The sequence below is a fragment of the Haemaphysalis longicornis genome, unplaced genomic scaffold (assembly GCF_048455015.1).
Source record: "Haemaphysalis longicornis isolate Haplotype H1 unplaced genomic scaffold, Haemaphysalis longicornis Haplotype H1 scaffold_9, whole genome shotgun sequence".
NCBI lineage: Eukaryota > Metazoa > Arthropoda > Arachnida > Ixodida > Ixodidae > Haemaphysalis > Haemaphysalis longicornis.
The window spans coordinates 16,634,592-16,650,179 of record NW_027526460.1 but is presented as its reverse complement, the minus strand read 5'-3'; the positions used below and the strand labels follow the sequence as shown (position 1 = coordinate 16,650,179).

At 44.9% G+C, this 15,588-nt stretch overlaps 1 protein-coding gene across 1 annotated transcript in view; it reads left to right on the top strand.

The window, feature by feature from the left end:
• Nucleotides 1–12,233, top strand: part of LOC144151696 (beta-1,4-mannosyl-glycoprotein 4-beta-N-acetylglucosaminyltransferase-like) — a 33,033-nt gene extending 20,800 nt beyond the window's left edge. The window contains exon 2 of the mRNA XM_077682817.1: nucleotides 11,322–12,233. Within this exon, the coding sequence (XP_077538943.1) occupies nucleotides 11,322–11,534 (213 nt within the window). The 3' untranslated portion in view covers nucleotides 11,535–12,233. The remainder of the gene's footprint in view (nucleotides 1–11,321) is intronic.
• The last annotated feature ends 3,355 nt before the right edge of the window (nucleotides 12,234–15,588 follow it).

The window sequence follows — 15,588 nt, the reverse complement described above, 5'->3', positions numbered from 1 at the left end:
TTCGCGCACGGCTGCGTGCGATATTCTAAAAGTCTCCATTATTTACAGCACAAAGTTACAACATATACATAAAATAGGGCAACTCATTACAAATTGGAATTCTCACTGTCACCATATTAGAGCTCGGAACACCAGTCCTGAGCTCTCGTGGAGAAGTGCTCCACCACCACCACCACCGCCACCATTATCATCATCATCATCATCATCATCACCGTCATCATCATGAGTTACCTTCTATTTACTGCAGGAGCTAATCTATACACTACCGACTGCTGACCTCTTATATCTCCCTGTCCCCATCTGTTCTTTGCCACATATTTTCGTATATCTCGTCTACCCATCGAGTTATCTTTCTTTCCGTTCTTTTATGCCCGCATTTCCATATCCATGCTGTCACCCGAATTTCGAAATTGGAAATCGTGTAAACCGAGATGAGAAAACAAAAACTTCTTATCCGACATCGCACGTTAAGTTCAAACCAGTTTTTTTTTTTCTGCCCAGCTCCTCTGCGGCTTTTTCTACCTCCATTCCCAATCCTCGGCAGAGAGGTTTGTGGGGGAATGTAAACACTGGCGAACCTCTCTGCTTTCTCAATAAAGAGAATTATCTCTGTCTTTCCATCAGCTACTTCAGCTCCAATACACTTTTCTTCTCCTGCTCTCTCCTTTACCCCCCAGATCCTACTCCTTACTGTAGAACAGCTAACCAGACCATACGCCTAGTTCGCCTCCCGCAGGCTTGCTGATGCGAGAGCTCCCAGGACCCACAAGAACAAGTGGAGTCCACACCATTGGTCACATTTCAGGAAATTGCACATTACTATCGACTCGACAAACAAGATTTCCCTCAACTTCTCTCCAAGCTCTCCAAATCATAAGAAACGACTCTCTGTCGCATCCAAACAAATACCTCCGTCCATCCAATTGCATACACCACACGTTTCCCACTAACTTTCTTGCATAATGCACTTCCTCCTCTACTCCAGGCACACTAACCCACATTTTGTTAGTGTGTGGTGCACTTTCTCCTCCAAGCCAAGTCCACGAACTTACATTTTGTTAGCGTGTGCGCATATCCTCGAGCTCCCACCGTTTCATTCCCCCATTCCCCTGAGCTGTGGGAGAACCTGATTACCAGCGACCACCTGGACGTCCAGCAACTACTGACATCTAGGGCATCGGTCACCCGGTCATCCCTTGGAATCCCGCCCTACTTCTATGTTTCTACTTTCTAATTCCTACCTATTTCCCGACTTTAATTCTACTTCTATGGTTCTTATTCACAGGTACTTCATGGCTTAATAAAGTTTCGTACTAGTACTACTACCCCCGGCATGTCTTTTCATTTCTCTCTCGCTCATCATCCCAAAACCTGCTATTTCCTTGGGGGAAACACAGGATGTAAAATTGGGTGTTTTTTCACTGTGTTTTACTGAAATACTGACGAAAGTTGGGGGCACGACATCGTCAGTCGCACCATGTTCACTCTTCTAACGTTCCAGGTGCTGGCATGCTGGCTCCCCGTCAGCACTGGCCCATCCCTGGATCTACAGCCGCTGACTGGACCCTGCGACTTCGAAAGCCCTTACCTCGTCGAAGCGGAGCAGCCAGAACCCCCAAATCTGGCTCGCACTGGTACCTTCGCCTGGCAACCGCCGTCGTCAACAACGTCACAGGTCACGAGGCCCGAGCGCTGCGCATATAACCTGTGCGACATCATTTCCAACTCGGGGCACGACATCGTCAGTCGCACCATGTTCACCCTTCTAACGTTCCAGGTGCTGGCATGCTGGCTCCCCGTCAGCACTGGCCCATTCCTGGATCTACAGCCGCTGACTGGACCCTGCGACTTCGAAAGCCCTTACCTCGTCGAAGCGGAGCAGCCAGAACCCCCAAATCTGGCTCGCACTGGTACCTTCGCCTGGCAACCGCCGTCGTCAACAACGTCACAGGTCACGAGGCCCGAGCGCTGCGCATATAACCTGTGCGACATCATTTCCAACTCGGGGCACGACATCGTCAGTCGCACCATGTTCACCCTTCTAACGTTCCAGGTTAGTTACCTCAACCATGCTAAAGAATATCGCTCTAGTAATCGCTGTGTTATTGCGGTGTCGTGCCCCATCGCCCTGTACTTCCCGTGTATCGATTGTGCCTGTTCTCGCATGCTCATGCAAAGCCTACTGAGCCAGCTACTGTTGCTACTCAGTGGAGACGTAGAGCTTAACCCCGGCCCCACTAAGGAAATCGCAGCTATTTTAAACACAATCAAAGAGCTTCAGGACCAACAGACTGCCTTCCGCGAAGAATTCCAAAAACTAAAAGAAGCCCATGAAACGCAGGAAGGTTTAATTCAAACTCTATCTAACAGGGTGTCTAAGCTAGAGGCCTTTCACGAACATCCTGACGCCGCACCCATCACTGTGGAATCAGGCATTCTAAAACAAGACATCGCAGCTCTCAAGGTTGCAAGTGTAGATGTGAGCAACCGATTGCGCAGAAACAATTTGCTCTTCCTTGGAATCGACGATAACGACAAGGAAACGTGGAAAGACGCGGAAGATAAAGTTTTGGCGTTCTGCAAAGAAAAACTGTCTTTTGAAATATTTCCAAACAGTATCGAGAGAGCACATCGCATCGGAACACCTTCCCCTGAAAAAAAGCGGCCCATAATAGTTAAATTTATGAACTTTAAGACCAAAGAGGAAATTCTGTCTTGCGGCCCCAAACTGAAAAACACAAACTTTGCGATAAGAGAGGACTTCGCCTCTCCCACGCGTCTTGCTCGTTCAAAGCTTCTCAAATTTATCAGGCCTGCGCAATGTGCATTTAAACTTCGTCTTGACAAACTGCATGTTGGCAAAAAATGCTATTATTACGATGCCGCCTCCGACTCCGTCCTAGAATGTACGAGACCACTTGATAATGTAGCAGAAATCAACGATTCAACCACTCAACCTATCGAAAACAGTAAATGACTTGATTCTCCCCGCGTCAACCCTAACGCCACCCCTCGGCATTTGTCCTACCTGAAATTTAGCATTGCATTCACTAATATACGCAGTCTAATACCAAAGCGCGACCATCTAGACAGTTTCATATGTGACACAAATGCAGACATAGTCATCCTAACCGAAACGTGGCTGCATGATGACATTCTTGACCTCGAAATCTTTCCGCTTAATCCAAACTTCACTCTGTATCGCCGAGACCGAATCGGTCGTAGAGGAGGAGGGATTCTGACCGCTGTAAAAAACACCATAGACTCATCCCTTATATGTCACGACGACACAATCGAACTAACCTGGGTACAAATTCATTCCCACGGAGTAAAATCCATTATCGGGGTATCCTACAGACCACCTGACTGTGAACCGACTTTTTGCGACCTACTCAGCCACTCCCTAACCGCTATCTCTAAGACGTATCCCGATGCTCCTATCTTCCTTTTTGGAGACTTTAATTTCCCTCTCATTAATTGGCCCCAGCTCTCCACTCCTATCAGATCCCCATCGAACGAAGCTAACCATTTTGTCAAGCTGGCACTCGATTTCAACCTTCAACAAGTAATAACCTGTCCGACTAGAGGTAATAATACGCTAGATTTGCTGTTGACAACGCGCCCCGACGACGTTACAAGCGTGACGTCATTCCCCGGTTTGAGTGACCACGCTTTACTCCATATTAACATAGCTCTACCATTAGGAAAGAAACTCCCAACAAAAAAAGTAATAACGGATTATAAAAAAGGGAACTATAATGCCATTAACGATGAACTTGCCCGTTTTTACGGCGACTTTTATGACTCATATTTAGCCCGCTCCGTGAACGCTAATTGGGAGTTGTACAAAAACAAACTTCTTGAAGTACAGAAAAAATTCATCCCAACTCTAACCGTAACCAGCGACTCGAACAATCAGTGGTTCAGTAGGCTTCTGAAATCCATTCTAAACCGGAAAAAACGCCTCTACAGACTAGCGAATCAAAAAAACAACCCGGCCACATGGGATAAATACCACACGTGTGCCAAACAGTACATTACAGCACTTACCGAAGCTAAACATAAATTTTTTTCTTCTGATCTACTGTCAATTCTTAAAACAAATCCTAACAAATTTTGGCGCATTCTATCACCCAAGTCTAGATTCGAACAACTTCAACTAACAAGTGCCGATGGTGAACCCATACACAGCAATCAATGTGCAACCGTCCTGAACAATTATTTTACCTCCGTGTTTACCGCTAGCTCTGATACCATCCCACAACTAGAACCACCTTCAAGTGACAGCTTCCCTGATATACTGATCAGCCCTGAGGGAATAACCACCTTAATTCGTAACCTGAAGCTGTCATCGTCGGCAGGCTGGGACAAGATTAACAGCAAACTGTTAAAAAACACCGAATACTTCTCTAGCTTAATCCTCTGTTTATTATTTACCCAGTCATTGCAATCAGGCGTCGTACCAGACGACTGGAAGATTGCCCAGATTGTGCCTATCTTCAAAGCTGGCAACCGATCACTACCAACCAACTACCGCCCCATTTCCCTAACGAGTATTCCTTCCAAGCTGCTTGAGCATATCATAACTTCTAATCTAATGGCTCACCTCGAATCTGTTAATTATTTTTACCCGCACCAGCACGGCTTTCGCAAACACTACTCATGTGAAACACAGCTTGCAGAATTCACCCACGACTTACTACAACAAATGGACAATAACCTTCAAGTAGACGCTGTCTTTTTAGACTTCTCAAAAGCCTTCGACCGTGTTAGCCATAATCATTTACTCGCAAAACTATCTGCCTTAAACATCCCTTGTAACTTACTCTCATGGATCGAACACTTTCTGAAAGGACGCACACAATTTACCTCTGCTAATCATCATGAGTCCGACCTAACCAACGTAACATCCGGCGTTCCGCAGGGGGCGAGTCTATCGCCTCTACTTTTCTTAATTTATATAAATGATTTGCCCTTAAACATCACATCGAAACTCCGACTTTTTGCAGACGATTGCGTTTTGTACTCAACTATTGCCGCCACTAACGATCATAATGCCCTGCAAACTGATTTAGACTATATCTCTCTCTGGTGCAACAAATGGCACATGCCATTAAACTTAACAAAGTGCAAATCACTGTCATTCACACGGAAACATGTCACATCTCAACACACCTATCATATCAACTCTGTTCCAATCAGCTCAGTCCCTTCTTACAAATACCTCGGCGTGCACTTGACCTCATCGCTAAGTTGAGCAACGCATATCGATACCATTTGCTCCGAAGCCTCTCGCACGCTCGGGTACCTTCGGCGCAATCTAAAACTTGCTTCTCCTGAAATTAAAAAACTAGCTTACCTAACCTTCATACGACCGAAATTGGAATACGCCTCAGCCATCTGGCATCCATCACAAACATATTTAACCCTTCAGATTGAAGCAATTCAAAACCGTGCCGCTCGCTTTATCTCCTCGAAGTATTCCACCCATATCAGTGTCACCGCGCTCAAGCTATCCCTCTCCCTCCCAACTCTTCATTCACGCCGCGTCATCGCCCGCTTATGCCTCATCCACAAATTCTTTCACTGGCCACAATCTAGGCACTCTTTACTGAGGCCACCTTTCAGAATTTCCTCCCGTTTAAATCACAGTCGTCCAATAGCCCCCATTACCGGCAGTACATCAGCATTTAGTTCATCCTTTTTTCCCAACGCTGTATCACTATGGAACACGTTGCCCGACGACATCGTCACATTCACTGATAATAAACGTTTTAGAGATAAACTAGAAGAAAATATTATCACCCAAGAATAACCTTCCAGTTCCACTGCTGTAACACATATTTTGTATAATATGTATTGTTGAACTTAATCAGTGTTTGCTTCTACTGCCTATTGTTAACTCTGTAAAATTATGTCACACTTATTTTGCGATGTTCCTAACTTAGCCAATGTTTTGAACTCTGGTGCTTTAGAACTTTTGTGTTTTTGCGTGTTTTTGTGTTTTTTCCAATATCTTGGTTCATTTGTATTTCTGTAAACAATGTTTCACGACCCTCCCCTTATGTAATGCCTTCGGGCCTTTAAGGGTATAATAAATGAAATGAAATGAAAAAAAGTTGAAATAACATTATGAACGACTTGTGGAAGTGACCTGCCCCAAGTGTCATTTGGGGCTCGTGTGGCTATGCGTACGTCTCCACTTCAGTTGAGTAACGGCTTCAGGATTCTTCTCTTCCGTCCCATTACTAACGTGAGGATCCAAAGGGACGAAGCAGCTCTACTGAAGAAGAAACGACACGAAGCCGAAAAACGGCACGTGAAGGAGGGGGATGAATTAGTGGTGCCTCTTTATAGAAGCTTTTGAGAGGAAGCACCAGAGGAAAGTGGGGGTATCGTTGTGCCTGTCGCGTAGCTGGACCCACCCCTAATATGAATAAACTGATTGAATGTATTACGGCCATTACGAGGAAGTGTTTGACGTGAAGGCAATCAAGGCTGTAACAAGACCATACGAGGTGCTGGATGTCTGGCGTAACGATCTTGTGGTGACGGTGATGGTTGTGACGGTGATGAGACGTTAGAAGGGAACAAATCTAAAGTCCGAGAGCGTGCGGTGGTTCCGCTAATCGGTTTGTTTCCGGACTAATCACTGCCAGCTGCGTTGACGTCCTCTGCGTCCGCTACTCGGTTGAAATGTGTGGCCCGGTCTGGTTGCCTACGTGCGACGACGTCACCTATACTGGGAAAGCCAGAACGGGCTCGATTTCTTGACACCTTGGATTACCGAGACGCGACATTCCGTCACCTTGTAAGTGCAAGCCTGTCATTTCCTGTAGTACTCAGAGCCATATACTGGTTCACTTCGAACACTCCTATTGTTTTAACAGCGTAGCGGTAGTACAAGCCGTACGTTCGCCATTGCAGGTAAAAATACAAAGGAAATGCCGATAGCTCGTGAGCGCGTGTCTCGCGGCGACCGCCGATCATTTCCGGTACGCGCAGTGGCGTTAGAAAAAAAAAATATCGCCCCCCCCCCTCCCTCGCAACCACCGACGCCCCCATAGGGGGCCGCCTACAAACACAGACGTACCACAATCACAATCGCCTTCACTATGCCCCCCCCCCCCCTAACATCTATCCATTCAACTGTCCTTACAGAAACTTTCCCAACACCACCAGCCCCATAGTTTGTACATGTCCGTCCAATGCCCCCTCTCCTGAGGATTGGGAGCGTGCTCTGCGCTGCAGTCCGCTCAAAGAACAGGAAGCCCTGATTCTCCAGGCGAAGTCTGTAGCCACAGCCCGCGGCCTACCGGGATAGGATGACCACTCACTGCTCAACTTTTTAACCCAACTTCCTTCCCCTCTTTTCTTAATAAACGTTTTTTAAAAAACAACAACAACCCCGAGAACTAAGAAAATGGCGAGCACTTGTGAGCGCTTGCGTCGCAATGACTGGCGAGACCCCGGCTCGCGCTGTGGCTCTTGCAAAAAAAAAGAAGGAAAAAAAAAAAAAACTCCAGCGCTGTCGTGAAGTGCTACCATGCATGTAAAAAAAAAACTACTACACTTGTGCTAACAGGAAAAAACACCCTGTTTGGGCGAAGTTACCGCGGCCGCCGCATATCTCTAGCAGCCATTATGGATAATTGGAGACATGGCAACGAATGTACCGATCCTTCCAGAGACGACTTGTAGATCCTGCCACCTGTGCCTCGAGTGGATGACAAAGAGCTGGTGGAAGTTCACAATGCTGAGGATGGCTTTGCAACCACCAGTCGCCGCAAAGAAGACGATGACCTTTTCGCTGCATATGACGACGATTGCTAGCTCCGCAACTACGCAAATAAATAATGATACTAAAACTTCACTTTGTGTCCGGAAATGGTCACCTACAACAGCTTCGCCATTCAAGGCTTGCGCGTCAGTGAAAGCTTTCCTGAATTTTTTGAGCGATTGCTCAAAGAACCTCGCCCTTCGGCCTCAGTAGCCTAGTGAATAGAACAGCGGGTTTTCGTCCTAATGGTCTGGATTCAGGCCCCTCAAGTAGAAAAAGTTTTGCAAAACCCGTTATTCTTTTTTTTTGTAAAATGTTTATTGGGAACAATTACACCATTCTTTTCGTAAATACGGGTGGTTTGGTATCTTTTAGGTCTGTTTACTGTCTGGGAACGGCAAATCAAACCTCGTAATTAACGTTCTGCATCGCACAGGAACTTCCTGGCTTGTAGCTATCTTGGAACAAAATATCGTGCCCTATATAGGACTAAATTCACAGCCCGGTACGTGCAATCGCATGCTTGTGTGGGTCACATCTATTGGTTGGGAAGGCCCCTTGCTGACGGCAGTCGGAAGAAGCATCGAGCGTCAGCACGTCAGTACGCTCGTGGCCAAGCTACCCACTGTGTACAAAAAAACCAGCGCAACAGGACAGGGGCATTGTAGTGGTCTGGATGATCTGGTCTGAATCCTGTACGCATAATCCGGAACCTATTAAAGTTTTACGTACAAGCAGAGTATAACACATCCGAGCAGTGGGTTATTAGACAGCACTCCACACGCAGGAAAATACGCTACTTTCGCGGAATATACCGTAGTAGACGCTGCCAAACAGTCTAATTTCTTTACTTAAAGGGACACTGAAGTGCATTTGTCAAGCTCCCGGTTTTGCTTGCACTGCGCAGACTGGCTCAAATTAACACACTTTTCATCGTTTATCCGGTTGATAAGTCGGTAATTATTTATAAAGCGCGAAAGAACAAAAACTACCATGCGCGGTATGCGGCAGCCGCACCAACTAAAGGCTGTGACGACGGGAGGAGATGCACCGTGATTGGACGATGTCCAAGGTTAGCATTCAAACAAGTTTCGGTGTTGGTTCGGTAAACCAACATGCTTAACATAAGACGGCATCGTTGGATGGACATTCTCGATATCTCAGTAATCGTAGTACCGCGTTTGTGCCATATTATCGGCTGTAAAATGCGTAAGGTAAGCCTCCCGGGATGGCTTGGAACCGTAGAGAGAGAGAGAGAGAGAGAGAGAGAGAGAGAGAGAGCTCTTTATTAAAGAAGAAAGCCGAGAGGTTTGCCAGAATCTCTACACTGACATGGTACTAGGCGGGGGAATGGGAAGGGGATGGTAGAAAATTCCCTATAGATAACAGGGCGGAAGAACGAGGAGAAAAGAAGTAAGAAAAAAAAGCACACATCGTGGAGTTTGTGGGAGCAGTTCGATGAACGTAACTAGCCGAGGCCTACGCAGTGGATGAACGCCCTCCGCGTCACGGGAGACGCTCAAAGGCCATGTGCTTTTCCCCCATATTTGGAGCTTGCCTCACTCATGCCTGTATTGTAAAAAGCGTGTTCGCACCAGGCCAATAGTCTGTTGATTCTGGCCTGTGCGCGCTGCCCTCAAGCAGTCGGTGCTTATGGCAACAGCACGCCAACGAGAACTCGCTAGCGCGTCAGTGTCATCCTGCGCGCGTTCTGTGAACTAGTTCGTGGAGTGGTGAAAACTACGGGCCAAAACTCAGTATAGAAAACATCGGCCGAAAACGAAAAAGTCAACTTACAAAAAGCAAAAACAGCAAAAACAGTGTACCCTTGCGGATTCGAACTTGTGACTTGCAAAGTACCATACCTAGCGCTCCAGACCACTCGGCCACGGGCCAGCGCAGCCAGAGTTGGAAATATAAGGTATATAATGTAAAACCAGTTTACACTCATTTAATTTTAGCATTTCAAGCAGCTTACGTGACTATTTCTTGCATAGCTCTCGTGCTGTAAGCGTCCCCCAAATTTCCACACTATCTCACGTCTAGGAATTGCATTTCTTTGACGGAAAAGTGTTCGCAGATGTGTGGTCGTGCTGCTGACTTGTGTGCTTCTTCCCCCAGCGCAAAAAAGTGCTTCGTGCTCCCTAGGTTTACGCTGCACGGCAAAAATATCAGTTGATTTAATTTCCTTAGTACCTAGGTTGACTTCGGTGACTCTTCTCCCGCCTTAAATGGGCATAGAGTTTCCTACTAGCGTACCAGTCAGCGAAGCGTTGCATGTGCGCTTGTGCAGCGCTTGTGTGGAGAGACCTTGACTTGAAGCAAGATACAGTGTACAAACTAACAAAGTAAAGAAAGGCACATTCTTCCATTCACAAACGTGTCGTGGCTTCGTTTCAACTGAGCGAACGAATCGCGACGACCTGCCGGCGGCAGTGGCCGGCGCGCTAAACGCTGGGCCGAATAACTCTGCTGGAAGGTCTGCAAACCGTGCAGTAGCTCAGTCAAGCCAAGTCATTTCCGTCTGACGTCACCCGAAAACGCCACAGAAAATGGGCGAGGATGCAGAGAGGAGGACAGCATTTTCGAATTGATTTGTCTACTATATAAATTCGCGTAAATGCGCTCAGAATGGTCGAAACATGGCCTATGGACTCCGGACCAGAATTTGCACTAGTAATCCCGCAATGTTTACAAATAACTTCAGTGTCCCTTTAAGGCTTCATTTTTTGCAATACTACTTGCTTTGCACTGTGCTCATTACTATTGATTCTTTAACGAATTCAACCCCCCCCCCCCCCTCAAATCCATAATGCTTCGGCACCAAAGGTTTCTACAGGTAAAACAAAAAAAAATAAAATTATACCTGATTAGTAGGAGGGGGAAATAGGGACAAGGGCAGTTGTAGTGAGGGAGGAGAATGTCTAGGGGAGATTGGGAGAGAGTGGAAGGTTGATGATGAATGTGGGGTTTAACGCGCCGATGCTACACATGCGATGAGGCGCGCCGTAGTAGAAGGCTCCTGATTTATTTTGACCACCTGGGGACCTTGAACGTGTGCCGAAATCTCGAACAGACAGCGTTTTCACTTTTAGCCTCTATCAGAAAAGCGGCCTCCGCGGTGGGGAGTGAACCCGCGACCTTGGGCTCAGCAGCACAACGCCTTAATCACTTAGCCACCGCGGTGGCTGAGGGAGTGGAAGAATATTAAGCGAATGATGCAGGGACATAGAGGGGAGGTTAAAAGGAGTGAAAGAAGGGAGAGGAAGTATTTCGAGGAGGGAGATTGGATGAGGGGTAGGTAATGAGCGGATGGAAGAAGAAGAGACAAAAAGAAAAAGGGAAACGTGAGGGTAAAACGACGAGAGGAGGGCCATTACCTTGCACGGGAGGCCAAAGCGATATCTTATTTAGTCGTCATTGGTGGCCAAGCACGCAGATACGCGAGTAATTTTTTCCACGTGAAGTCATCGCTTTAGAGTTAGGGCACGAAAAACGCGATTTTTAGATATTGAGTGTTCATTTTTTTTACATTTTGCAGGTAAAGCTTGCGTCGGCGCAGAGGGACGACGGGATACGATGGGGAGACTTCGCCGAAAGGACGGACTTGAAGTTCCTCGATTCTCTCAGAAGGAATGGTCGGCGCCTGGACAACGCTACTCAACTCAGGAGCAGCGAACCTTACGAAGCGGCTCCACCATACGTCAGAGAAAATGCAAGGCGTTTTGAATACCTTTTAACTGCACCGGAGTGACATCGCATTTATCCATGCTGAGATTTTGTTATTTCGACTACCGGTTCGCTATTTCCGCTACTAGGCAAACCGAACACCACGGCCACTGTACTTAGGAAAGAATACAAAAGAGGAAGTTCTAGTAGAACATAACTACAAGTAGAATTTAAAATTGTTGTCTTCTTTCTTCCTGTTGTCACCTGTTGTAATCACAGCCTAGCTGCATCAGGGCAAATTTCCTCATCCGGAAATAGCAAGCATGTCAGAGTTCAACTACCACACCTGTGACAAGTGAGCTTTCCTGCTTATTCCAGTTGATTCATAAACATTGCCTTGGAGTTGAGTGTTATGCAAAGTATTTTCGCCCAGCTATTAATGAAAGGGCACGCTTGCATTGCACTTAATTTAAAGTTTGAAAGATTATCCTTCCCGCCCACAAAGAGAGAGAGAAAGAGAAAGTGAGAGAGTTAAAAGACGGTAGAAAAATACTATTTTGAATACGCTTTATTTATTTTTATTTTAAGCGGAGGGAGATGACGGCGAGTCACTACGTGTAAATACCAAAAGTTGCAGTACCTCTGATTTGGATTACGCCACCACTCTGCAGTATACGCAAATGAGCACCAAGATGTTGTTAGAAGAAAAGGCGAGTCGCCTGTACTGAATGTTACCTAACCACAGATATCCTGGAAAAGATAGAATAAACCGGAACAATTTTCATTTCTGGCCTTGTCTTTATTGCACACCACAAACATTTCAGTTGATTTATTATCTCCTAGTGAAGTAAAAACATTGTCTAAGGCCAAAAACATGGCATGTCTTTTTTTTTCACTTAAATGCGAAATCTCTTCATGGTCACGACGACGCTTTGCAAACACTTTCCGAATCTTTTGATTTCTCTTTTGACAAAATCATGCTCAGGGAAATGTGATATCAAAGTTATGATGACGTATGTAAGATTGCTGTAAATAGTACTAGTTTTCTTTACCACCGCGGCAAAACAGGCGAGTCAGAGCTGTTAAAGGCAAATGTTGCCTGAAATGTGATACGCTAGATGAATTTACACAGGTAAGCTGTGATTTTGAAATTTCGATTGTCACTTGGGCTAACAAAATGTTAGCAGTCTGTTACCCCCAACCAAAAACACATATTCTTTTTTTTTTTTTCATGTATTAAACCTCATAAGTTGGGAAAATGATAACGGCTGCAACATGTTCTTTAGTGTTTATATAAATATAACCATTCTCTGTTCATCCATGACACCACGTGCGCTTGCAGCACTTCTCGTATAAACATTATCAGTAACACCAACTTGCGTTAATTTGCGATAACATCATATTTTACTCCACTCAGATTCAAGCCAGTTCTGCGACTATGCTGTACGTGTTCAACATAGCCATTATAATTGGTAACCAATATTTTAAATTATGGGTGCCGAAAGGAGTGGCAACTTACCAATCCTCATTATTTATAAACAAAGATGCTTCCAAGAACGCTAATATTGTGGCCTTTTCACATATTGACCTGCTTACGTTGTAACAGCTTCGCAATAAGTTGTGACAAATAAAATAAGAAGGTGTGTTTTGCTAACGTCGCTTCTGGCATTATTCAAATATGTGCATAGAAACATGTTTCACCACAAAATACAGTGACCCCTTAAAAGGCGTTGTACCTTGATAAACCAATGCGGCATTAAACTAATAAACAGGTATTCCTCTACACACCTAAAGACTTAAAACCTATAGGTTTCAACCTTTACACATTTATGCTTTCCTCAACAATGGTATAAATTTTTATCCTAGAATATTTTATTCGAGCTAAGGAAAACTTCTGCGCAATAAATTTAACATGAAAGTAATGAAACCTAATGGTATCGTGTGCCAATGACCTAACACGGTACTTGCTCGTGGACCCCAGCGCAAGGAGCGTTTCGAAAAGTCACTTATAATGGTCACAACCTGGACAAGACAGCACCAATTTATTATAAAAAAATTTGTATCTTTGAATAGCACCACTCATGACTTAGAAAGAATACATGCATGAATCAAAGACATTGTAAAAGCGCATTTTAAACCACACCAGCAGGGCACAAATCTACCACACGTTTCTTGCTGTTTACTAGTATATATCTCTCAATGCAGATGTTCAACCAGAGATACAGTAAAGCTTCGGTGCACTGGTCAGGAAACTCGTTTTGTTTTAAACAATATGTGTTAAATGCAGAGATACATATGTTCCTAATGCCCTGCTGTGGGGACCATGCAACCCTTAGAATGAAGGGAGATAAAGAATAAGGTAATTTTGTTATCGCAAGTGTTTACTATGCGCGGAACATATAATCTGCGCCGTACGAAAAAAAAAATATTTTTAAGAGCACATATACCCATGGCGGGTTCCCAATGCACATTCAAACAGCAAAAGGGACTGTTTTACACAAACGCGGAGGCAACAATGACATCGTCTAACTACAGGTCCATTTCAATTCCTCTAAACCCTTCAAAATGCCTTAAAAATAAACAATAAAAATGACTCACTTCGGTGAATATTTTAATAAAGTTTCGCCCGATTAATTATCTTTTTGTGAGGGCTGTTCTGCAGATCCAGCAGTACTACTGGAAAAGGAGCTCATCTTGCAAGGAATAAAACAAAACTGACAGTGCTGGGAATTTTCGTAATTTTCTCTGAGGTGTTCGAACGCATTAACAATGCCTTATTGAAGCAACTTTAGTTGGTGCATTATAACTAGAAGAAGTTTTCGACGTGACACGCCGTGTAAGCGAAATGATTGGTGCTTGTGCGGAGTGCGTAAGTGTTAAACGGCTTTGGTATAACTCCCTCTATTATGAATTATCAGATTTGTGTACTTTCCTGCGTGCGTGTGTGCGTGCGTACGTGTGTGCATCTGGGGGAATTTTCGCATTTGATGATAAGCCGAAATACATGAACTCTCTATACTGGCTATAGAAAATTAGCCACATAATTCTCTGTCCGTCGTCACATTATTTCCCGCGCAGCCCTGGTCACATTAACTGCGGGGCTTGCTGGAGGTTTTGCACACAAGTTTAAAGACTGATCAGAACAATATTACTAACCAGTACTACATTTTACTTCATACCACGACTATAATATTGCCGTTGAGCTTTAGTCGCAATTTAAGTGGCTTTTCGCTTAAGCGCTGTATTTGGAAACACTCCAGTACAGCCGGTCACAATATGACTTCAGGGATACTGCATTAAAAAAATTTCCAGTGACGAATTCTCTTTTGTACAGTTAAATTTTAAGGATCTATTGATCGAGAAAACAAGACACAAAAAGGCTTCACAAGACATTTCTTGTAGGTTGGGCTCTTACCTGCATCGCGAACATTTCCCGCTGGATGGGCTTCTACCTGTACTAATGTTGGAGATATAAAATTCCTTCTTTTTTAGGCCTAAATAATTCGGCCACATTGTACGGGCAGGTTCTTAGAATGTTCGAAGCAGAAGACAAAGCCGGACCCCGTAAGTGCTTTTTAGAACCCACCTTCTCGGCCGCTGAAGGGCTTTTATCGACTGGTATCTCTAAAAGCAAAGGCTTAGCGCTTTCGGAGTTCAAAGGAAGTTATTTCAACCAGCCGTAAAGATCCACTTTGTAGTGCTTGGTGAATCAACTGTTGAACAAGATCCGACCAAGCAAACTCTCAAAATAAAAAAAAGTCAAAGCAGGGCAGACTTAAGTTTAGGAACCCTTGTTCTGTGCATAGGGTTAGCTATGGTCCGCTTGAAAGGGAGGGAAGGGCTTGTTTTAATTAAACATGAAACCACGTTAATGCACGAAGCGTTGCACTGCTAAAAATACAGATTACCAGCTGTTCACAGGTATCTCATTCCTGCTAGACAGATACCTTTTCTATAATAGATTATTTGCCAGCGTGATTTGTGGTGAAAAATATGGACACATTCTCGTACACGGGCCATATCCTCTCCGCCAAGTTCCAAATATAATGCAAGCAAGCTTTATTCTTTCCTTTCTATTGGAATTCATGTAAGACGCACTGCATAGTTATAGCAGAGGACCTGTGGGCAGAGGTCGGTGG